This window comes from Nelumbo nucifera, chromosome 7 (assembly GCF_055504915.1).
Source record: "Nelumbo nucifera cultivar China Antique chromosome 7, China Antique-T2T, whole genome shotgun sequence".
NCBI lineage: Eukaryota > Viridiplantae > Streptophyta > Magnoliopsida > Proteales > Nelumbonaceae > Nelumbo > Nelumbo nucifera.
In genome coordinates, this window is record NC_142655.1 from 19,215,810 (window position 1) to 19,240,406 (window position 24,597).

General features: G+C 38.2%; 1 protein-coding gene across 1 annotated transcript; it reads left to right on the forward strand.

The window, feature by feature from the left end:
• Window positions 1–24,062, forward strand: LOC104588268 (cytochrome P450 734A1-like). The gene is made up of 7 exons (XM_010246123.2): window positions 1–443; window positions 1,064–1,263; window positions 2,248–2,892; window positions 12,404–12,554; window positions 18,162–18,338; window positions 18,944–19,113; window positions 23,557–24,062. Exons 1-7 carry the CDS (start codon window positions 137–139, stop codon window positions 23,671–23,673), a joined length of 1,767 nt encoding a protein of 588 aa, XP_010244425.1. The 5' UTR covers window positions 1–136; the 3' UTR covers window positions 23,674–24,062.
• Window positions 24,063–24,597: the final 535 nt, after the last annotated feature.

Sequence of the window (24,597 nt, forward strand, 5' to 3'; positions counted from 1 at the left end):
ACAATTCGGCTCATCTTCCCAGAATAATAATTACTGGAGAGTGGAGAGGGAGAGAGCGCTTTGAGAGTTGATATCCAGAGCTGAAATTCTCTGAAGGATACGGAGGTTTTTGTTTTCCGGCATTAAGGGGTATGAGATGCTTCAGATGACAACCTGTGAAGCTCCGGGCAGTATGCTAGGGTTTATCTGGAAGAGGGACCAGTTGGGATCTGGGACTTGCAGAGCTGAAGGAGATTCTCCATTGTTCAGCGATTTTGTAGCGAGGGAAATCAATGCCTTGTCATGGCTTTTTCTCATATTGATTACTTCTCTTCTGCTCGGGAAAGTTATCAGGTTGGTGAGATTATGGGCGAATGGGAGCAAGATCCCTGGTCCTCCATGCCCGTCCCTTTACGGGCATTTGAAGTTGATTTCTGGAGCCAATTCTGGTGGTAATCTCATTGGTGGGTCTTAATTTTACTGTTTATGGTTGGTTTGGTCTGGTGTTTACTGTTGAATTGGAATACTGTTTGTTTTAAGCTGTGGAATACTTATTCTTTGAAAATTCTCGTGGGATTCATTTCATTCTAAATCTTATGTCGAAGAGTTATTTATTTGTTTTATTTATAGTCTATCTCTCCCAAATCTCTCCTGTTTACTGAGTGGATTTCTTCTGTCATCAACTTCAAATAGTCATGCTTGTTTGGTGTTAAGTTCGAAGTTGGCCCCCCTCCCCCCCTCTTTTGTAATGATATCACTTAGTTATTAGTCTAATTTGCTACTTCGTCACCATTCTAAACAGAAAGAGATCTGTTCTGTTGTATTATCATTTTAGATTACCATATGAATCACGACAAACTAATTTAGTTGTGTTATTTCGCGATCTGGTGTGGTTTTGGGATAGAAGTTATTTCTGATTTCTTTTGGTCTATTTAGATTCCTCTGGTATACAACTCATTAGATGGTTAAGAAATTAATGATGCTGCTTCTAGTAGGGGTGAATCGGTTATTCATTTTATTTATATTTGGTTATGATTTTGCCTTATGATTCTTATTATGTATGCTTGCATGTCTTGGCTTTCAGATTTTCTGTCAAAGTCACATGAGAAATATGGATCAATTGTTAGGCTATGGTTGGGTCCTACTCAGCTTCTGGTGTCTCTAAATGATCCAGAACTTATTAAGGAGATGCTTGTAAAGGCAGAGGATAAATTGCCTTTGACAGGAAGGACATTCCGTCTGGCATTTGGGCGGTTGAGTCTCTTTGTTCCATCATTTGAAAAGGTAACTGTTTATGTTTTTCCTTAATTTTTTTTCTTTTTATTATTATTTACTGATCATTTGCGTCTACCAACTATTTCTTCAACTGGTAAGAAGCTCTTCTTGTTTCCAAAGACAGTCAGAATTCTTTGATTCATAATAAATTACCAACATAACAATTCAAATCCTACTCTAGAATCCCAAAGTGAACAGCAATCATGATTAAATCCCATGATTCATGATTCAAATTTCAGGAACCCTATTCTTCATGCAATTTAATAAGATTGTAAGCTGATGCTAGTCACAGAAGACTAACCTCTGAAAATCAATATTTAATTATTTTTGTTGTGTTTCCTTATTTCCTTTGGTTCATAACTTTTAAAATAAGATGCCCCTTTTATCTTCAATCTAATTTTCTTAAGTGTGAAGCACAAATTTGTATATGGGTTTTAGGATTTCCTTCAACAATAAATTCTACATGAAGGATCAAGACAATTTCTTATTGATCTATAGTTGTAAAGGCAGAGGCCATTGCTTGGTGCAGTTGCAAAATCTTGGGTGACAAGTGTGATAATCGCTATTTGTGCAAAAAAAAAAAAGCCATAGGTTAGGTATGCATCCGGTTTTGAGAAGAAAAAGGGAGTGTTGCCATTTATTTTTTCAATTTATATGCATTTTGATTGGTATATAAAAGTAGGGAGCTAACGTAGAATTTAGTTTTTCCTTGTGAAATTCTAATGCATAGGGAACACCTAGGCTACTACGCACTCCACTGATGGCTAGAATTTCCTTAACTATACTTCCTTTTCAATAAGACACCATCGCATGTGATGTGCAACCTGTATTCTCTTTTTGAAACCAAAAATATCTAATCTATGTGATTTCTTTTAGTTCTTTCCATTCATAACATACTGAAAATGGGAAATGCATTTCAACTATTGTGATTTCTTGTACTTCTTTCTATTCATAACATAGTCATATTGATTTTTTCTTGTTCACCATTCACAGGCACAAAAGAGAAGACAATCATTGGCAATGCAGTTGAATGGGAAATTACTTGACAGGGCAAATATGATAACTCTGAAAGTTGTGGACTCTGTCATGGAAAGAATTCATTCTCTCATGCCAAAAGAAGTTCTTGATTGTAGATCGGTTTCCCAACATATGGCTTTCTCCATCCTTGGTTCTATGCTCTTTGGAGATGCATTCTTTGCTTGGTCTGATGCAATTGTTTATGAAGATCTTCTTATGATGATTGCTAAGGATGCTTATTTGTGGGCATCATATAGTGTTCCTCCATTCTGGAAAACAGGATTTTGGAGGTACCAGTGTTTGTGTAGAAGGTTAAAAAACTTAACACAAGACATTGTTCAACTGTGCAGAGAAACTTGCAAATTCTTTGGTCAAATGGACCAAAACCACCATGATGAAAGGGCACATATTGGAAAGGAAGTTGCGAAGGGTGCAATATCTTATTCTGGTGGTTTGCTGGCAGATGACTTATTCTTAGAGGAGCTTAATGGCCATTTTATCACAAGGGATGAACCATGTGGGAATATTATGGGTATGATGTTTCATGGATGCCTCACCATGGCAGGCTTGATTGCAAACATCTTGACAAGGCTTGTTATGCATCCAGATATACAGGACAAGGTAGGTGTTTCTTTTCCTACTTGGCTTACTTTTTGTTAAGTTCCTTCTCTTTTATGTTGTTTTTGCATGGTTGTTGCTCCCAGATTGAATTTATACATCTACCATTGGTTGGTTTGTTCTTTATGGTCCTACTCCTACTCTTCCAAGAGTTTTGGAGAGTAGTGTTTCATTCTCATATTTATTATTTAATGAATTTCATCACTACTAATAATCTAATATAAAACAACCCATATTCAATTTACCAAGTCAATTGTAGATGGATTCCTTTTTTCTTATATCCGGTTGTATTGGCCGATATGTATCATTCTAATGAGGGTCTGATATGTGGAATGCATGGGAGTTATTTGGGCCAATATGGACTTTTATTGGGTTTGTGTTGGTCAATACAGGCCTGGTATGGACTGATACTTTGGATTGTTGGCCAATACATTGCAACTTTTAATATTATAATCTATCTACATTCTCTCTCATTTTTAATTACTCCATCTCTCTCTCTCTAATAACTCCTATATTTAAGACAACTTTTCTTAAAGAACCCCTAATCCCTTATAAATACTCCTTCTCTCTTAATAATTCCCCTATTTAAGGCAACTTTTCAAATTCAAAGTTGTTTCACTTTTAAATACATGCTACATTTAGGGCAATATTCAAATTCAAATTTGAATATGACATGCTATTAAATTAGTGTATTAAAAACTACAAGTAGAAAGTAAGAACATTTGAACACTGGTCATTAATTTGTAATGTTGATTATTTCCATGTAGAGTAGTTTTTTGGGGTGTCACCTTGACACCTGTTTAGATTTTTAGAATCTTTAGATCGTATTATCCTTTTATTTTAATGAAATCCTTTTGAATTTCTTAAAAAAAAAGGTGTAGAAGAATATTTGTATTAAGAATGCTTTTGAGTGTTCCTTGTCTTACAAGATTGTGGCAAAGGTCTTATCTTTGAGGATAAAAAGGTGCTTCCTTGTCTTATTAGCCAAGTGCAAGGAGCTTTTGTTCAGGGGAGACAAATTGTAAATCAGATTCTAATAGCAATGGAGGAAATGAGGAGATCGGGGCGTCAAGGTTATGTGTGTAAACTAGATCTTGAAAAGGCCTATGACTTGGTGGATTGGGAATTCTTGTCAATTGTGCTAAGGAAGTGTGGGTTTGGGGATAAATGGTGCAAATGGATAAACGGTTACCTCTCCAATTGCCATTATTCCATCCTAGTCAATGGGATAGTTAATGATTTTTCCCCAGCTAGTAGGGGTCTGAGACAAGGCGATCCCATGTCACCTTTTCTTTTCACTTTAGTCATCGATGCCTTTAGTAGACTCCTCTCAGAAGCAGATAGAGCCGGATCTATAAGAGGGTGGAGAATAGGTAGAGATAGAGTTTCAGTTTCCCATCTCCAATTTACAGATGACATAATAATCTTTTGTGAATGTTGTGATTTAATGGAGGTACGGAATCTGAAGGATTTAATAATTCACTTTGAGAGGGCCTCAAATTTGAAGGTAAATTTTGAGATGAACTGTGTTGTGGGAGTTCATTTGAACAGAGAGGAGTATAGCAGCCTTGTTAGAATGCACTTGCTCTCAGTGGCCTCTTTCCTACCGGACTTCCTCTAAGTGCAAACCCAAAGGAAATTAGGTTTTGGAACCCGGTGGTGGAAAAATTCGAAAAAAGATTGGCATCTTGGAAGAGAAACTATATTTTCGTGGGTGGTAGAGTTACTCTGATTAAAGCAACTTTAGCCAACTTGCCTTTATATTTTTTGTCAGTCTTTAGAATTCCTAAGAGGGAGGTAAAGAGGTTGGAAAAATTGATGAGGGACTTCTTATGGGAACCTGGAGAAGAGAAAAAAGGTCACTTGATTAGGTGGGAGGTGGTAAGTCGGAGTAAGAAAGGAGGCCTAGGCTTAGGGAATGTGGTGAGTAAGAATGAGGCTCTTTGCTCTTTTAGGTAAGTGGCCCTTGGAGAGGGGGAGGTTGTGGCATGAAGTAGTGAAAAGTATCCATGTCTATTCTGAATCAGGTTGGGATGTGGGGGTATCTCGAAGGGCTTTGCTCACAACACCTTGGAAGGCGATCTCTGGCATTCTCCCTAAATTCCTCAGTTTTGTAAGGATGCTTGTTCTGGAAACTCCTTTCTTTTTTGGGAAGATACATAGGTGAGCACTCAACCCCTGAAAGACCGTTTCCCTTCTCTCTATTCCATCTCCCTCTTTAAAAAGAAACCCATTTCTTGGTTCCTTCCCCCTGGTTTGCCCCTTGGCTTTAAATTGGGATTTCGGGTTTTGAAGAGGGTTAAGGGATGAAGAACTTCATTGTGTTTCAGAGCTATTGTTGCTTCTAGAGTCAGTGTGTTTGGACCCCACCAACCCAGATAAAAGAGTCTAGGCCCTAACCCCGGTTGGCTCTTTCACTTGTGCATCTTTCTTCAAAGCCCTTTGCTCTAACCCCTCCTTTCAGGTCTTCCTTGATAAAGAGGTTTGGTCAAGGCTAATACCTCCCAAGATGTGTTCTGTTGGGAAGCCTATTATGGTAAGATCAATACTGTGGAAAATTTGCAAAAGAAGAAACCTTTTATGTGTCTATCCCCAAATTGGTGCTTTATGTGTAAAGTGAAGGGTGAGGACTGTAACCATTTGCTGATATCGTGTTCCCTTTTGCTGCCAATATTTGGAACTGGGTTGCTTCCTTATTTGGGTGCAGGAGGAACTTGCCCTTTGAAGTAAAGCTGCTGTTCACTCTGGCTGCTTTTGGGAGATTGACAAAAAGAGGGAAGCTAATGTGGAAATGTATCAGAGCCGCTACTTTGTGGATTTTATGGGACGAGAGAAATGCTAGAATATTTCAAGAAAAGGAAAGAAGTCTTGCTGAAATCAAGGAATGCATATGGACAAGGACAATCTCATGGTTGAAATCTTCACATTTGTTGGCCGACTCCTTTGATGACTTAAGGAGAAACTGGGAAGCAGTGGCTTCTACAATATCCACCAAGAACAAATCACAAGTGAATTGGAAACCCCCACCGGATGGAATGGTAAAATTGAATTTTGATGGTAGCTACCAAGGTAACCCAGGGCTGTCTGGAATTGGTGGGGTTCTGAGAGACAAAGATAACAATATGTTGTCTCTTTTTTCAGGACCAGTGGGTGAAGGCGATTCTGTAAGGGCAAAGCTACTAGCAGCGGTACAAGGTATACAAATGGCTAATCAAATTGGAGTTAACAATTTGTTAGTAGAAGGGGATTCCAAAGTAGTAGTGGGCTGGTGGAATAGCCCAGATACATCTTGCTGGGGCTATAGGGATCTGTTAAAGAAAGTTAAATGGATGACAAGAAATATGACTGTCAGATTTCAGTGGGTCAGCAGACCAGCAAATGCAATGGCTGATTCTCTGGCCAAACAAGGGGTGTCAAGGGGAGATCTGTTTTGGGCTACTTTGTAATTTGTGCTTCAAGCTTGGGCTTGTTTAGTGGATATGATTTAGTCCTTGGGGGAGGTAACATCTCGTGCCTCTTCCTAGGCTGATTGTATTCTCTTATCTGAATTAATAAAACTTCTCTCATTTATTAAAAAACAAGTGTTCCACTTGCAGCTGGTGCTTAATCATTTCATTCATCTGAGTTCATCCAAAACTGTATTTCCTTTTTGCAGACAAGTATCTTGATTGATTTGACTTGATTTCCAAAGGGTCATTACCCAACGATGACCCTAGCTATTTTGGGTCTTGGCAATAAATCCGATTGAAATATGAGGAAGTAGAGAAGAGAAGGGAAGAGGAGAGAAAAGAAGAAGAAAGGAAGAAGAAAAAGGTTTGGAGCAATAGAACAGTGCTGGGAGCGCCAACTTCTATTATATTATATAGGGCAGCTGAAATAAGAAGGGAAAAGACTCTTGTGCCCCTGCTGTGAGTACAATAACATAAATAACATAAAATAAAAAACGCTTTAACTAGCCAAACAGACCCTAACACAATTAACTAAATTATTTCAACACTCCCCCTCAAGTTGGAGCATAGATGTTAATCATGCCCAACTTGTCACACAAATCATTGTGCCGCACATGATGAAGACCTTTGGTGAAGATATCTGCAAGTTGTTCTTCTGAGCTGACATATGGAGTACACATTTCTCCATTTACAAGTTTATCTCTAATAAAATGCTTGTCCACTTCAATGTGTTTCGTCCTATCATGCAGGACTGGATTAGCAACAATATTGATGGCAGCTTTATTGTCACAGTAGAGTGACATAGGATTGCTCACTGCAAAACCCAGTTCACCTAACAAATTTCTTATCCACATGATTTCAGCAACCCCATGAGACATCACTCTATATTTTGCTTCAGCACTAGATCTAGCCACCACACTTTGTTTTTTACTTTTCCATGTGACCAGGTTTCCTCCTACAAAGGCACAATACACACTGGTAGACTTTCGGTCATCAATTGCTCTTGCCCAATCAGCATCAGTATATACTTCCACCTTTAAGTGGCCATGTTTCTGGAACAACAAACCAGCTTCGGGAAACTTCTTGAGGTATCTAAGGATCCTCTCTGTAGCTTCAAAGTGAGTTGTCCTAGGATTGTGCATGAACTAACTAAGGACACCCACTGCATAAGCAATATCAAGCCTGGTCATAGACAAATACAAGAGTCTCCCTACGACTTTCTGGAACTTCTTCACATCTTTCAAAAACTCTCCCTGACCGTCTCCCAGTTGATGATTAGATTCAATTGGTGAGTCAATTGGTTTTACCCCCAACTTGCCTGTATCTTCTAGTAGATCTAGTACATATTTCCGTTGGGAAATAAAGATGCCCTTGTGAGAGCGGGCAACTTCACTTCCAAGGAAATAACGTAAGGGGCCTAGATCTTTCACCTCAAATTGGGTGGCTAAGAATTTTTTTAGTCTCCGTATTTCAGCCTCCCAATCTCCTGTGATCACCATGTCATCCACATACACAATTAGAGCTGCAATTTTCCCTTCACCTCTTTTCACAAATAGAGTGTGATTTGATTGGCATTGTTTGAACCCCATCTGTTGAACTGCTAAGTGGAACTTACTAAACCAAGCCCGAGGTGATTGTTTCAACCCATATAAAGATTTTTTTAACCTGCACACCTTTTGTTCATTGCCTTTGGCACAAAAACCTAGAGGTTGGGTCATGTACACTTCCTCTTCCAAGTCACCATTCAAGAAAGCATTTTTGATGTCCAATTGGTGAAGTTCCCAGTCAAGATTTGCTGCCAATGAAAGAAGAATCTTGATAGAGTTCATCTTGGCTACTGGAGCAAAAGTCTCTGCATAGTCCATTCCATATGCTTGTGTAAAACCTCTTGCTACCAGTCTATCCTTGTACCTTTCAACAGTTCCATCAGCCTTGTGTTTCACTGTGAACACCCACTTGCAACCCTCTGGTTCCTTTCCTTCTGGAAGATCCACCAACTCCCAAGTGCCATTTTTGTGTATTGCATCAATTTCTTCCTGCATTGCATCTGTCCATTCAGGTTTAGATAAAGCTTCTGCCACATTCTTAGGAACAGAGATATTGTCCGCAGAAGAGAGGAATGCACAAAATGAAGGTGAAATGTGATCATAGGACACAAAATTAGAGATAGGATGATTAGTGGTACAAGATCTAACACCCTTTCTCTTAGCAATAGGAACATCAAGATCATTGATGACAGGGGAATCAACATTGAGAGGAACAAGCATATCAATAGGAGCAAGTGTACCTGGCTGATGAGACGGATCTGCCTCTAGCGAATCCGATGATGTTGGTTGCATAGTGTCAAGTTCCACGGCTCTTGAACTCTGCTGGCTTTTATGGCGACGATGAAAGACTCAAAATGGAGGAGGATCGGGTAAAGGAGGTAGTTGAGTTTGAGCCGCCTGTTTCTCCTCAACCCTACTCTCCCCCTGAGGAGAAATCGAGAAGAAAGGTTGATTCTCAAAGAAGGATACATCAATGGAGACATAGTACTTGCGAGAGGTAGGATCGTAGCAATGATACCCCTTTTGAGATAAAGGGTAACCAAGGAAAACACAAGGAATAGCCCGAGGATCAAGCTTACCTCGAGTAGGGGACAAGTTATGGACAAAGCAACAACACCCAAAAACACGCATCGGAATGGTGGACAACGGAGCTGTAGGAAACAAAAGCTGACGTGGGGCCTTATACTCTAGTAACCGAGATGGCATACGGTTGATGATGTATGTAGCACACAAAACTACATCCATCCAAAAACGTTTTGGCACATTCATATGAACTAATAAGCCACAAGCTACTTCGAGAAGGTGACAGTTCTTTCGTTCAGCAACACCGTTTTGTTGGGGTGTCCTGGCACAAGAGCTTCGTTGAAGTGACCCACTCGAAGCAAAAAACTCCGTGAGATCACTATGGAAGTATTCCTTCGCATTGTCCGACTGGAAGATATGGATTTCAGTTTGGAACTGAGTGAACACCATGCGTTGAAAGTCTTTCACAATTTTTGGCACTTCATCTCTAGATCGCATAGGGTAAACCCAAGTGTATCTAGAGTAATCATCAATCAAGGTAATGCAGTACTTATATCCGGCCTCAGTGGGTAGAGTAACAGGGCCCCAAACATCAGAATAAACAATATGAAATGGAAATTCAGATCTTTTATTTCTCAAAGGTAAAGAACTTTTACAATGTTTACTCAATTGACATGTCTGACACTGTAACTGACTCACTGACAAGGACTCAAACAACTTTGGGAACATAACTTTTAATGACTCAAAAGAAAGATGACCAAGACGACTATGCCATAAATAGGCTTGACTCTCACTGGACAAACTCATGGACTCTGTAGCCACAAGACCAATTTTATTCTCCAACACGTAGAGACCATCCACCATGCTTCCTCTACCAATCATCTTCCCCGAGGCCAAATCCTGAAACACACATGAAGACGGAAAAAAAGTGACTGAACAGTTCAAGGAGTGAGTTATACTACTAATGAACAACAAATTTATAGGTAATTTCGGAACATGTAGTACATTAGAAAGGGTAAGGCTGAGTGGGAGAGGTATGGTACCTTGGCCAGCTATGGTAGAGAAAGAACCATTAGCTAGTCTCACTTTATCTCTCCCAGAGAGAAGGTTATATGTCTGAAATAAATTTGACTTACCGGTCATGTGGTTTGAGGCTTCGGAGTCAATAACCCAAGGAGAATCAATGGTATGAGATGACACATGGAAGGCAGTGGCAACGTTTCCTGATGTAGACGCGAAAGAGGTAGAGGGAGTAGGATCAGAATCCATCTGGCGGAGAGTCCTACCATACAATTCCAAATGGTCACGAAAGGAGTTGATAATTTCTTCCTTAGGGTTAGAAATGGGATGCCTCTCCTAGGTTACCAATGGACTAGTCTCTGGAGATGCCATATTAGCTGAGTTATACTTTTTCTGATTCTGCTGACTTGGTTTCTTGCCTTGATCAGGTGTTGACTTCTTGCCCAAATCTTGTGCCCATTTAGGTTTTCCATGGAGATCCCAACATGTATCTCTAGTGTGTCTTGTCTTCTGGCAGTGAGTGCACCAAAGTTTACACTTATCATCTGTTCTCTTCTGGGAGTCACCTTTCTTAAAAGCACTTCCGACATTTGTATCTGAATTTCCCCGGACAGCTAGGCCAACTGACTCCCCCTCTACACAATTCATCACACTTATTCTACTCTCTTCTGACTGCACTAAGGCATACACCTCCTGAACTGATGGCAAGTCTTTACTACCCAAGATCTGCACCCTGATGGATTCATATGAAGGATTCAGCCCTAGGAGGAAGGCAAAGACCCGTTGCTGAGATACAAGTGACTTATACGCCTTTGCATCTTCATCACACTTCCAATTCACATTCTGGTAGTGATCAAGTTCTTTCCATATCGATGTCAAATCAGAATAGTACATCAAGAGACTCCTCTCCCCCTGCTTGTAAGTAGAGGATTCAGCTTGCAGTTGGTATATCTTGGCATAGTGTCTCTGCTCCGAATAGGTGGACTTTGCTTGTTCCCATATCTCACAAGCAGTTCCAACCCACATAAAAGTCTTCCTTACTTGTGGCAGCATGGAAACCAAGAGCCATGACATCACCATACTATTCTCTTGGTTCCACCTATCATATTCAGCACTTCCGTTCTTCGGTTCCTTCACTCTCCCATTGATGTATCCTATTTTCTCCTTAGTAGTGATGTAGAGTTTTATTCCCCTAGACCACTCAAGGTAGTTCAAACCATCAAAGGGAATAACAACCATGGGGAAATTCATATCCATTCCTCCACTCACTCCATTGTGGCTCCCTGAAATCTCTGAAGTAGCAGAATTCTTAGACGACATGGTAAACACAAGGTTTTTTGATCTAAACTCTCAACTTAGGATCCCTCCTTATATCGACAAAAGCTCCACACACAACAATTCAGTTCTAGACTTAATCTGAGCACAAAAAACAGCATCAATTTCCAAAGAAGAACTATGACGAGACTGATTTTTAGATCTGCATGAAGAACAGTTCCAACCTACTGGTTTTCCAGTAAGTTCCACCACAGCATTAACCAATAAGAGAGATCCTAACACACATGAAATCAGACTAATGAGCAGAGAAAACAGGTCATTTATGACCTACAGTCACCTTTTCATAGGTACAGGATCGAATGATCCAACAAATAAAAAAAAATAACCCTCACAAAAGTCTGCCGACATTCAGTGGTTTGGATTCATTTATTCTCCACTTGGTACACGACCAAGGAAAGAAATAAAAGAAGAAAGAAAACTTTAGGGTTGTACCTGTTGCAGATCTGGTTTGATCAGCCCAGATTCAGCAACTTGAAGAGAAAAAACTTGGTCGCCCAGATTCAACAGCCTTGCTCTGATACCATCTTGGCAATAAATCCGATTGAAATACGAGGAAGTAGAGAAGAGAAGGGAAGAAGAGAGAAAAGAAGAAGAAAGGAAGAAGAAAAGGTTTGGAGCAATACAACAGTGCTAGCGGCGCCAGCTTCTATTATATTATATAGGGCGGCAAAAATAAGAAGGGAAAATACTCTTGTGCCCCTGCTGGAAGTGAGTACTACAATAACAGAAATAACAGAAAATAAAAAACGCTTTAACTTGCCAAACAGACCCTAACACAAATAACTAAATTATTTCAACAGGAGGGGTAGAATGGATATGGACCTAACATTTGGCTTTTTTTTTTTGGCACAATGTGCCCGCTTTCAGACTTGAACCTGCTTTTTCATGCTTGTCAGCCCAAGCAATGGCCCCTAACTGAATTTACTTAATTTCCACAAATAAAAACTTGATTTAGTATTTGTTTTGATAGTATAGAAAAAAATGCATATTTGGCAGTAAAATCTTACATGGTAGTTTTTCATATAAAAGATGTTTAGGTTTGCATGATAAATAAATGAGATAAAAAAGCATGTTGAGTAGAGCAATTATTCCTTCATGACTTCTTATTTTTGCTTTTTGGTACAAATTTATTTGTTGCAGATCTACTCGGAGATAATTATGATGCGCAGAGAATCATCTAACCCAGAATTGCAGAATGTTGATAAGATGCACTTTTTATTGGCCACTGTATATGAATCTGCTCGTCTTCTGCCAGCAGGACCGCTGCTTCAAAGATGTTCTCTGAAACACGGTACTAATTTAACAAGGGTGAATGGACATTCTTCACCCATTTATGGAGTTTACTTCATTGCATCATGGAATTGTTATTGGTTGAATTGAAAGTTTCATGAAGTAACATCTCGTGCAAAATTTCCTTTGAATGTTCTTTTCTGTTTTCCACTTCAAGGACACTTATACTGAGGATGCTGTTCGAGTTCGTTCTTATGAACTGAAATCTTACCATTTCCATATCAATAAAAAAAACCTTTTCCATCATTATGATGATAATTTCTGACCCTCTGTGTCCTCCATATTTCATCCTTAAAGTGTAGAACTTCTGTTCTTCCCCCTTTCCTCTCTAACTACTTTTAGGATCCTAGTTCAAGCTTGTACCATACAATCAGTCAATTTTATCTACTTGAAACGTGTGGAATTAACTTCTCATCTCTCTTTGATATGGAGAATGGTTGAAAAACTTGGGTTTTGATACTGAATTCTTAGAGTCGAGTTCTTCCTAGGCTTATTATCTAGCTTAAAAGGTCAACTGACAAGTTTAAGCTTAGAAAGTCTTTTGGGTCTCATTGTCACTCAGTAATGTACCAATGTTTTTAAACAATAGCTGGTGTTTTTTTTTTTTTGTTTTTTGTTTTCATTTTCGTTTTTTTTTGAGAAAGAATAAGTTCAAATATTCTAGTGCTTGGTGCTCCATCCCATCCAGATGGTCCGAATAACTACTGCTAATCTTCACACTTTCTTCCAAGGACTCCACTACAGTCCTAGGGAAAACCCAATTTAAGGAATTAAGAAAGGCCAGATATTCCTGCTGCAAGGATAGTGAATTAAAGTGGTCAGCAGACTTCCCTTGGTAGTTGCAGAATGTACAGCCAGTGTTAGGGATGTCTGTCTATTTTTATAAGATTGTCTTTTGCCAGACAATTGTTTAGCATAGTCATCGAAACTATAGTCTTTGAAGGTATACTGATTTTGAACAACCTTACAAGGAAAGCTCCTCCTACTAGAGATAACCATTTCTCTAACCAGAGACTTGATGGAGAAGGTGCCTAACTTCTTCCAATTCCAGAACAACTTATTAGGCATACCAGCATGGGGCGAATAACTCTGAAGCTTAGTAAAAGGGTTCCCACCTTTTCAAGTTCCCAGTTATGGACATTTACCATTTTACCCTAAGTTTGGGAACCCTTATACCTTGTCGTTCACCATCTCATAGCACCTTAACTGAGAGTGGCCACTAAGCAAAAAAGTTCCTAGGTATGTATCCAGTTTACCCCTTCCAAGACCTAAGATAGCTGACATTGGGTAATTGCCTTCTGTAAATGTTGGGTGGGCTCCTGGTCATAGCACCTTACCTGAGAGTGGCCACTAAGCAAAAAAGTTCCTAGGTATGTATCCAGTTTACCCCTTCCAAGACCTAAGATAGCTGACATTGGGTAATTGCCTTCTGTAAATGTTGGGTGGGCTCCTGGTTGGAAAGGAATTGAGAAATCCTTCTACTCTTTCATTTGGGGTAAATGATATAAGCCAAGTGATGGTTCATATTTGGAAACTGGATAGTTCTCTGGTTATCTGTTTGATTGGCGGTCTAGTTAGGTATTACAGCACATTGGGTATTGAGGCAGACTCAGGCAGAGTGGCATTTCATTTTGTTAAACCATCGAAGATGGAAGACCAAACTCCAAAGTTCTAATATTGTTAAAACCATTACTGTCTTCCCTTTTTCTCATCTCTTCTTAACATTTAGTGCCTACAAGCCATGATTCATGAACAAGCTACAAATATATAATATTGATAAAAGAACTGCAAATATATAATAAAAAACAAACAGTAGCTTCAGTTCTAGTTTTTCTGAAAAAAACAAAAAGTAGCTTCACTTATAGTTTATCGAACCACAATGTGTCTTTCCTTTGGTTTTGTTTGATTACCAACCACATACTAGCATTGTGGCTGTCTGTTACCCCTGTGTTTTGTAATCAGAACATGTTTATGATGCTTAATTCTGCCAATCTATGGGAGCTTTGAGCAGTCCCTTTGGGGCTTCTTGTATCAAGAGCTTCCCTTTAATTGTATGTTTCTTTCATCTTGAATAAATTTACCTTACCTTTTTTTTTTCAAAAAAAAAAAAAATACTAGTATCAATTTCTGCCATAGTTGTCGAGGTGTAAAGGTGATTGTAGGCAGCAATGGAGCAGCTTGTTGCATACTCATTTAGGCACCTAGGTGTTGCCTAGGAGAAGGCATTTTATTATGATTCATCATCATCATCATCCAACCCTTATCCCAACTATAAGTGGTTAGCATATAGTATTTTACAATGTAAAAACTAAATTATCGGTTGTTAGTTCCTTGATTTTATATACCAATCAGCATGCACTAAATCAGAGAAGCAATAATGCTCTTTACTAATGACATTTACTTTCCTATCAAAACATGGCAAATTATCATATCTAAAAGATTAATCATTGTAAATCTACTAATTTCAATATTTCAAATATCACACTGTAACGAAATAATTATTTGATAGAGCAATTTTATGTCAAATTAGCAACTTAAGAAAGCTATAATTTTATATTAATAAAATTTTAGATAGAGAATACTATAAAGAGAAAAAGAACAAGGAATGGAGCCCCTATTTTTAATGTAAGAGTGTTGTTTTAGAAAATAGAACAAACCTCTTTTATTTTTCCTCTCTCTCTCTCTCTTTCTCACTGTCTTTATTGTGGACCTTGAAGTTTTATTAATAATGGTAAAAGATATTAGGCGCAACGAGGAATGGCCATTTTGTTGGGCTAGCTTTCTCTACCTAACCCTACCCATATTTGCCTATATATCTCTACATACAACTTTCATTGGTTACTGCACAAAATAGCTGTTCCCTAATTACCCCTCTTGAGCAAATGAGTCAGTCAAATATTTTGCTGATCTAGGTACCCAAACAACTGAAACAACGAATTGCCTTGCTAAATGCTTAGTTTCCCTTAGAGCCTGTGTTGCCATGTTTCTTTGTTTTTTTCCTTTAAACAGCCCGCAACAGTCTTGTAATCTCCTGCACCACTAGGTTTCTCATGTTTAGCCCTTTTTCCCAACCCAGGCCCCTATAAAACAGCCAAGGCCTCAGCCCTTTAGAATCCCCATGGCCTATGGAGCCTGAATATTTTGCAATTACCTCCCCTTGGCAGTCCCTAAATACACCTCCAATACCTGAAATGCCTGGGTTGCCTAAGCAGCATCCACCAAAATTGAACTTCACTTCATCTACAGCTGGTGGTTTAAAAACCTTTGTGTAATTTTCCTTGATGGTGAAGAATGAGCTACAAAATGCATCCTCTTAGGATATTATCCATTGTAATCTGCTAACAAATTTTATGTTTTAATCCAGTGTACCACTTATTGCAATGTTTTCTATGATTGCTTCCTTGGACATTATCCTCTCATTAAGTATTCTTTCATTATCCTCTTCCCAAAAGAGTCCAAAAGATACCATCCAAGTGCATCTCCACAAAATCTTTCCCTTTTTCTTTGGTGGGTTAAGGAAAGAAGTCAAGAAAATGCTCCTCACATATCCTAGTGGGGACCATCTACAACCAAAGAGAGTGAGAAATTATTCCTTATGCTGGAGGCGAATAGGCAGGAAATTAGCAGATGGGATGTGAATTTCCCACTTGCATTACAAGGAAAGCACTTGTGAGGTGAAAGACACTGATTAGACCTCCTTTTCTGCAATATCTCACAGGTGTTGATTTTCATATTATATACCTCCTGGCAAAAAAGTCTAGATGGAGCTAACAAGAAATGGATGTACAGGAAGTGACTGAAAGGCCAAGTCAAGAAGGAAGCGCAAGAAAAAGTGCCCAAGGGAGAAAGGGATCAAATTCTTGATTTGGGTTTTGAGGGATCTAGAAGGTTCCCTCTAGAAGGTTAAGAAGAAGTTCATCGATTTGAGCATGTTCAAACTCCCTCAAACCTTTCCCAAATCCCAGATCCCAAGAATGGCCAGTAATTGAGGGAGAAGCCAAATGGAAAATAGGCAAAAGCTTGTTCTGGGATATCTGAGTAAATGGTATGAAACTGATCCTTAAGCGGTCTATCCCTCCACCGAAGATCCTCTCAGAACTTATCTGGCAATAGTGTCATAAGAATATGCTGAAAGAAGAGATGACATAAGAAAGACATGGCTTTCCAAGTAGAGGAGAGCAATGCCCTATTAGCCACCTCACCATCCCAATCATTAACATCCCAGGCATGTATGCTAGCAATAACTTTGTGCAACATATTATTTTTGCTCCAGAGGAAATTTCTAAAGCCACTTAGCAAGTGAAGCAAAATTCCTTTGCACCACCCTTTCCTACTCCTAACCCTCCTTTTTTTTTCTATCTTTGCACATTGTTTCCTAGTTGATGAGATAATCTCTCTAGGACTCTCCAGGCTCTCATAGGAAGTCCCTCATTAACTTCTCTAGCCTTTTAGCAACTGATACTGGTACCCAGTTAAAGACTGACAGGTAGTATTAGGAAGACAATTGTGTGGGACCTATCTGTACTAACAGATGGAGGCTAATGGCACAATATTCAAATGACTCAATAGGTAATTATAGAGGACTCTGTGTGGCCAGTGGCCCATTTAGGAGGTATGGAGAAAAATATGGTGGCTAGGTCTTGTGAGGAAAGTAAGCTGTATTAGGAATTAAGGAGAAAGACATCGGTGGGTCCCCAAGAAGTTTAATCATCATCGACATCACCTTCTTGGTTTCTGGTTACTGTTGTTGTTGTTATTGTTAGGACAGTATACCCCTTCCAAGACCCCAGAATAACTGGGACCAACATTTGGTAATGGCCTAGTATTATTATTCTTTCACCTGGTAATTGTGGTAGAGTTGGGATTAGTTTAAAAATACATTCTCATATGGAGCCTGGGAAAAATTAACTTTAACTTCGTTTGATTTATTCTGATAAGCAGATAACATTCAAATGGATCCTAACATTGAGCATCCAATTATAGAAATTTTTTCATTGGAGGATAATTTTTCTCCATATGTCAAGGAAAAGATTTGCTTAATGAACTTGATTAGGAGAAAAGGAACTTATGTGTAGGTTATGTTTATAAAATGAGCTGGATTTTGTACTGTGATTTAGACAATTGTCCTCATCTCTAATTGGAAACAGATTTTTTTTTTTTTTTTTTAAATTAGTTATTGAAGAAACAAACTGATTTCTGAATTGTTTTAACATTCTAAAAAATCCATTTAGTTGAACCATTGTATGAAAATGCAGGGAAGTTTTGTATTGGGCACAACTGTAACTTATTGCTTTTGTTTTCTTCTTTAGCGGAGAGATTGCAGTTCGTGCCTCTCCAAGGGCTGCTTATGTGCTAATATTTCCAAATTAATAAAATGTTCTATTTATTTATCAAAAAAAAAAAAGAAAATGCAGGTAAGCCCAAGCAGAAAAATTGAAATGATTTCACACTTGTCTCCAAAGTTCTCACTTGATATTTGTTTTGTTGTACTTTCTAAAATTGTATATTTTTTTTCAAGCATCCTTATAATGCTTTACTGCTTTACCAGATTTTCATACTTGTTCTGTTGCTTTTTTATGGTTACTGATCTTCTGTGATTTCTTCCAAGACCTCAAGCTTAAAACAGGTATTACTGTACCAGCTGGCACAATTCTGGTTGTCCCTGTCCAATTAGTGCAGATAGATGATTCTTGTTGGGGAAGTGATGCTAGCCAGTTTAATCCATATCGTTTCTTGTCCAAGGTGGTGAAGACTGGTGATTCAATGCCTAAAATGCCATGCACAGGTCTTGAACTTGCATCCTGGCAAGTTAGAATTAATTTAGCATTATGAAATTACAGAAAATAAAAGAAAGAAAAAAAAGAAAAGAAAATATTGCTTTTATTACCTCATTTTTCAGTAAGAGTTCTCATGCTCGGTATTTGAAGTATAGGCTCAAACTGATTCTATTGATTTGCTTAAGCTACGCATTACTTAAAGTAAATTTCAATGCCCATGTTATGTTTCACCTTCCAATGTATGTGTATACAAGGGCAGAGGCCTGAGTCTGGGAGCATGGCTCCCCCATTAAAACTTTGGAAGTCTCTACAAATATGTTAATTGTAAGCTATGTATTACTTAAACCACAATGCCAGAGGTTGGGGAGCATGTCCCCTCACCAAAATTTTGGAAGTCTCTACTAATATGTTAATTAACTTATATAATGGCCCCATAACACTGGGTGAATAAGGTGGCAACTGGCAACCTTCTTTCTTCTCATGATTATGATCTTCTGTAGTCTCACAGCAGAAGCTTTAACTGCCATTATTGGGTTGTGGCTATCATAGCTATAAAACATGATCATGAAAGTTAACATGTTCCATTTATGGCTAATCTTGTTTTCATCTGCAGGAGCTGCTAAGGATCTTGCTGGTGCAGGAGATGGCTCGTTTGTTGTAAATGACCCAAATGCAAATGAAGCATTTCTTCCTTTTGGTTCTGGTGCACGTGTTTGTGTTGGACAGAAATTAGCAATCCGTGGAATTTCAACATTATTTACATCTCTGCTTGAACAATATGAGGTTATGCTCCTCACTTGATTGTTACTTTTTATTTATTTCTCCAATTTGTTTTCTTGTCACAATTCCATTCATCACCCAGTTACCACACTTTTTATTGAAGTTCACTTATTTTTATATGAGAGATTCTCTAAATGCAGTTTTTGATTTTTGGAAAAACATATCTAACTCATGCTGTTTATTTTAAGGTCATTATGTTTTAAGATAATTGAAAGAAAGAATTAGTTCAGGAAGCAAAATGCAGGAGTATGTCCAAGGAGTAGATTGTGCATTTTAGGCTATGTCAACATAATGGCTTGCTGGCCCATTGACTAGGGATGCAAATGGACCGGATTGGATTCGAATCAGGGTATATTCGAATCCGATCCAACACTGTTCATGTCGGATCCGATCCGATCGGATATGACTTGATCCGACTTGTTTTCTTTAAAACATAATAAATTATTAAAAGAAAAATAAAACATACCAATTTAAATAAAGAAAAAACAAAAAATACAAGTATTTTTAATTATTTTGATCATATATATACATGCTTTTTATAAAAAATAAATAATAAACAAATTTATAAAAGTAAAATATAAATAATATATTTATAAATAAATAAATAACATATATATATATGTACTATATATATATTTATAAATATATAACACATCGGATCGGATCTCCTTGGATCGGATAGGGAGGGGGATTCGAGTCCGGTCCGAAGATCCGACCAGGGGGTGATCCGAATTCGACCAAATAGGATTGGATCGGATCATGATTCGATCCATTTGCACCCCTACCATTGACACTGGGTTTTCTTGTATAGGTCAATTTGTGAGAACAGTCTAAAGGGTAGGGCTGTTCAAAGAATGTCAAAAACCGACCAGATCGGCCTGACTCGATTTGTTGTGGTCGGTTTTGGTTTAGAAATATGCATAACCCGACTGATCGGTTCGGTTACAGGTTATAATTTTGTAAACCAAAGTAAACTGACCTGAACCGACCATATGAATGATGCTCTCATGTCCCAGTTCCATCTTTTCAAACCTGCTTCAAAGAAAGAGGCCCAATTCTTATTTGTCCCCAAATTGATGTTCTCTCTGCAAGGTTGATGGGGAAACTGGCCACCACCTTGTGGTTACTTGCTTGTTTGCTAAATCTATTTGGGAGTGGGTTTTCTCCCTTTTTAGGTGTAATTGGAACCCCCCTTTGAATTTGAACAGTTTATTCTCTTCGTCCTTTTTCAGTTGGCCACAGAAAAGAAGGGAGGATTATGTGGAGATGCATCAGGGCAGCAGTTTGTTGGTCCTTATGGGAAGAAAGGAACTCTTGTATATTTTGAGACAAGGAAAGAACAGCTGAGAGCTTAACAGATTTGATACAACTAAGGGTGGTTCACTGGCTAAAATCATTGGACCTTTTTACAGACTTTTCCATGACTGACTTGCTGAGAAATTGGAAAGAGATAGCAAACTCTGCTCAAGTTAAGAGGATTTCTAGCCCCATGTGGACTTCCCCACCCTCTGGATTCATACAACTGAACTTTGATGGGAATAGTTTTGGAAATCCAAGGCTGTCTGGGATTGGGGTTGTCTTTAGGAATGAGGAAGGGTCTATTCTGGCCTTGTATTCAGGCCCAATTGGAGAAGGGGACTCCTTCAGGGCTGAGATCTTTGCGGTTTTTGAAGGAATCCAAAGAGCAAGGCATTTGAACATTAGAAGATTGGTCCTTGAAGGTGATTTGGAGGTGGTGGTTAGATGGCTAAAGGAAGACAATAGTACCGTATGGAGATATAGCAATGAAAGGAAGAAGTTCAAATGGTTTTCTAGGGACATTGAGGTGAAGTACAGCTGGGTGAAAAGAAATGCCAACTCATTTACCGATGGGTTAGCTAAGCAAGAGGTGAATAGGGTGTCTCTGTTTTGGACTAATTTCTAATTCTCTTTTTTGTAATTCGTTGATGGGGAGTTAAGTCATTTTACCTCCCCTATATCTTGTTATTGCTTCCATCTATTTTAACGAAGGTGATTGTTATTGATAAAAAAAAGACAGAAAAGACAAAAGTCTTTTTATTAGCTAACATGAAAGAGCGTGGAAGTATGAAGTCAAATCTGAAATCTTAGGCCTAGCCCTCGGGTATGGTACGACAAGTCTGAACTTTTTAATGCTAATTGGACAGTAATAACTTGATGGATTGACTCTACATCTATTATGTATTATTTTACTACTTTTTCTTCTTCTATTACATCTAATATGTTTTATTTTTTTACTACTTTTTCTTATATTACTGTGTTTTGAATTAAGTTGATTTGTATATGAAATGACCAGAAACAAATAAAATTTCTTGGGTTATGGGCTTAAGTTCTATCAATAACAATAAGAGGAGGTAGGAGGTCTCACTTCGGTTGAACCGAACAAACTGACCAACCGATAGTTTCTATTGCAAGTCGGTTTTTTTATTTCTTTCAGTCGGTTTCAATTGATTTAGTAGTCAACCCGATATAGTTGGTTTGGTTGACAAAAATATGTACAACCGAACCGAACCGACCCGTGTACAACCCTACTAAAAGGAAGAAAGTTTTCTTTGCTTCTCATTCTTTTATTTTCCTGTTAACTTCTTTTTTTTTTTTTAATTTTTTCATGATGAGGATAGCATGTGTGTTTCTGATGTTGAGCAAGTTGTGGCAGGGATAGAAGTTTATTAGTAATCTTTGTTTTCAATGGGGATGGAGATGATGACATGCATGTTTTAGATGTTATTCTGAGCTCCTAAAACTCTGCATTATTTTTTCCAATAAAAATATATAGACAGTATATTTCAACTCTCTTTTGCCATAAGAAATATATGTAAAAATTAGAAACTCCTGAGGGTTATGAACCTGGGAATAACTTAAGAAACTAAAAGTAATAGAACTTGATCAGCATATTGGATAGGGTACTTAGAACCGCATCTGTGTCCCAGATTGTTAGAATCACAGGGTCTTATTGATATGTCTGGTAACGGTGTCCACATCAGTGCCTGTATCGAGTTCGGATATCTCACATGATGCAGTGGCCAAAAGAGATTGCATATAGGCACCTGGATTCAACATGAAGCAGTTCTATTTACAAAACTGGATAGGGATCGGGAAGGAGTTGGAAGAAGTTGAGATATTAGCTAAAGAGGACATGGTCATAATGGAGAGGAGAGGGTCGTAATAATGGTTCAATTCATATAGTTGCCTGAGAATAATGTGCCTAGTAGTAGGAAAAGCCAAAAAGCTTCTAAAGGAAGGGAGAGGAATAGAAGAGGATGGTAAAGCAGAAGAATAGAGGCTTTTGCCAGCTGCTTTTTGGTTGGTTTAATGTTCTCTTGAATGTTTCCCACTGTCTTCCCTTTTGGCAGTTGGCTGCCTCTATTGGGGGCAAGAAGTGTTTCTATTGCAGGCAGCTTTTTATAATCCCATTGGTAGTCTACTGGGCTCATGCCTAAGGCCCCATTATGAGGCTGGGATAGGCCTGGGCAATATCAACTGAAGTCCAGGCCAGTTTAAGTTAGAAACTTAGAATGCATTTGGCATGGGGCTGGGACATTGCAAACCTATGCTTAGAAAAAGGAAAGAATCACCTAGCATTTATTTATTTATTTTTAATGAGTCACCTAGCTTTTATATTTAAATTGATATATATATATATATATATATATATATTAGCAGAATGCTTCTTTTTATATGTAATGAGATCAAAGAGATTTTATTAAAAATTTGCGAGAAAAGGTGCAATAAATAAAGACAAAAGCATAGAAACAAAAACCTCATGCCTGACAGCAGGCAATCCAGTACTTCAATATACCCCAAACCAGTATTGTTATCTAGTTAGGACGCTATGAATCACATTGTGAATAACTTTTTCCAACCCCATTTCTAAGGAAACAACTAGATCATTTGTAGATTTCCTAACCAAGTTGAATGAAATGTTCTCCTTGGCTGCCAGATCTCTAGCCTCTGGCATGAAGTTTCTATGTTAATAATATGTTCTTATTACTTAATAGCTATTTTTCATGCAAGTAGCACATGTATACGTATCTATATGTGCACATTTGTTGTGTCTCTTTGCAGGTTCTAATGTCACTACAGTAAACAGAAAATTTATCTATAAAATAATAAAAAAGAATAGAACATTCAACAGAGAACATTTTACCTTGAAAATTTGGGGTTATGATACAATTCCAATGAAAATGCTTGAGAAATAGGGAAAGGCAGAAAAGAGTGGCATTTACTTGAGTGGGCTCTTTTGAATTATAGTGGGTACAGTTTGCACAATCTTGTTACATATGATAAATGATCAAACCTGATTCTCTGCTTATCCATTATTGTTCTCAACATTTGGTTTACAGAAGAAAAAATGGATAGATTACAAAATTATTTGTAAAGTAGGAAGTGTAGTTCCTAATTGCTCTGTATTCACATCTTGGTTTGTAGGTACGACTTCAGCCAGGTACAGAAAATGACCCAAAGCCAACAATGAACAATTGTGTTCTTCAGCTTCTTCCTAGTCCAAAGATCATCTTTGTGAGAAGAACCAAAGTGAGGAAGTGAGGAGAGAAGACATCCGTACGGAAATAACTCTCTCATTTCCTTTTTTTACTGGTACAGCCAGGATATGTAGTGGACAGGCATCTTGTTTTCACTCTTTTTAGTGGAGAAAGGGAGAATGTTTCATCTCTATGTTTTTTATTCATGTTTTTTCCTTCCTGTTTTTAATGGCTCCAGTGCTGTTTAGTCATGATTTTCATGTTCTTTGAAGCACTTGAGAGCTGTTACTGCAGAGGAGCTGTGTTAATTCCTCCTTTATCTTTGTTGTAACTGTTTTTTTCTCCCAAGGGAGTTTATGTAATTTTGTGGTGCTCATCAAGACAAGTAGACAATTGTATTGTGTTATTGATATCAAGTGCTGTATGCTATTGTAGTGTTGTTAGTCTTCTACATGTTTATACTTGCCCTTACCCCTCGCATCACATGGCTGTCCAAATCTGAAGATAACATAACAGTTGGGGGCAAATAGAAGAGTGGGAGGCAAATAGAAAACGACTTGGATGGAAGTAATAAGAAATGATTAAAATGACATTGGCGAGTAGCAAATGATTTAAATACCCATAATTTAACAAATGATATTGGCGAGTAGCAAAACACCCCCCATATAGTTAAGACAAGGCTTAGATGATGATTTTACAGTTATTTCACCTCAGCTCCTTCTGCATTCTCTTTTATCGACCTCCTCAAAATATTGTTTTGTTTTAAAATAGGAAGGAATTAATTGGTTCCTGTTTGGATTTGTGTAGCCAACGATTTGTATCTATAGGTCCCATGGGCCATGACCAACTCATCCACACCCCTTCTCTTGAGTCCACTTAATGCTCCTTTTCCAAGATGGAGAATAAAGTAATAAATCTATTCCTTGCACTTTGGAGAAGAACTTTTGCTGATTTCAAAAGGATTGGAAGTTTGTCACCAATTATCCTC

Coding starts and splice junctions, on each gene's coding strand:
- LOC104588268 (XM_010246123.2), top strand. CDS start 137: ATGCTTCAGATGACAACCTGTGAAGCTCCGGGCAGTATGCTAGGGTTT. Junction 2,893..12,403: donor ATCCAGATATACAGGACAAG/GTAGGTGTTTCT, acceptor TATTTGTTGCAG/ATCTACTCGGAGATAATTAT. Junction 19,114..23,556: donor CTCTGCTTGAACAATATGAG/GTTATGCTCCTC, acceptor CTTGGTTTGTAG/GTACGACTTCAGCCAGGTAC.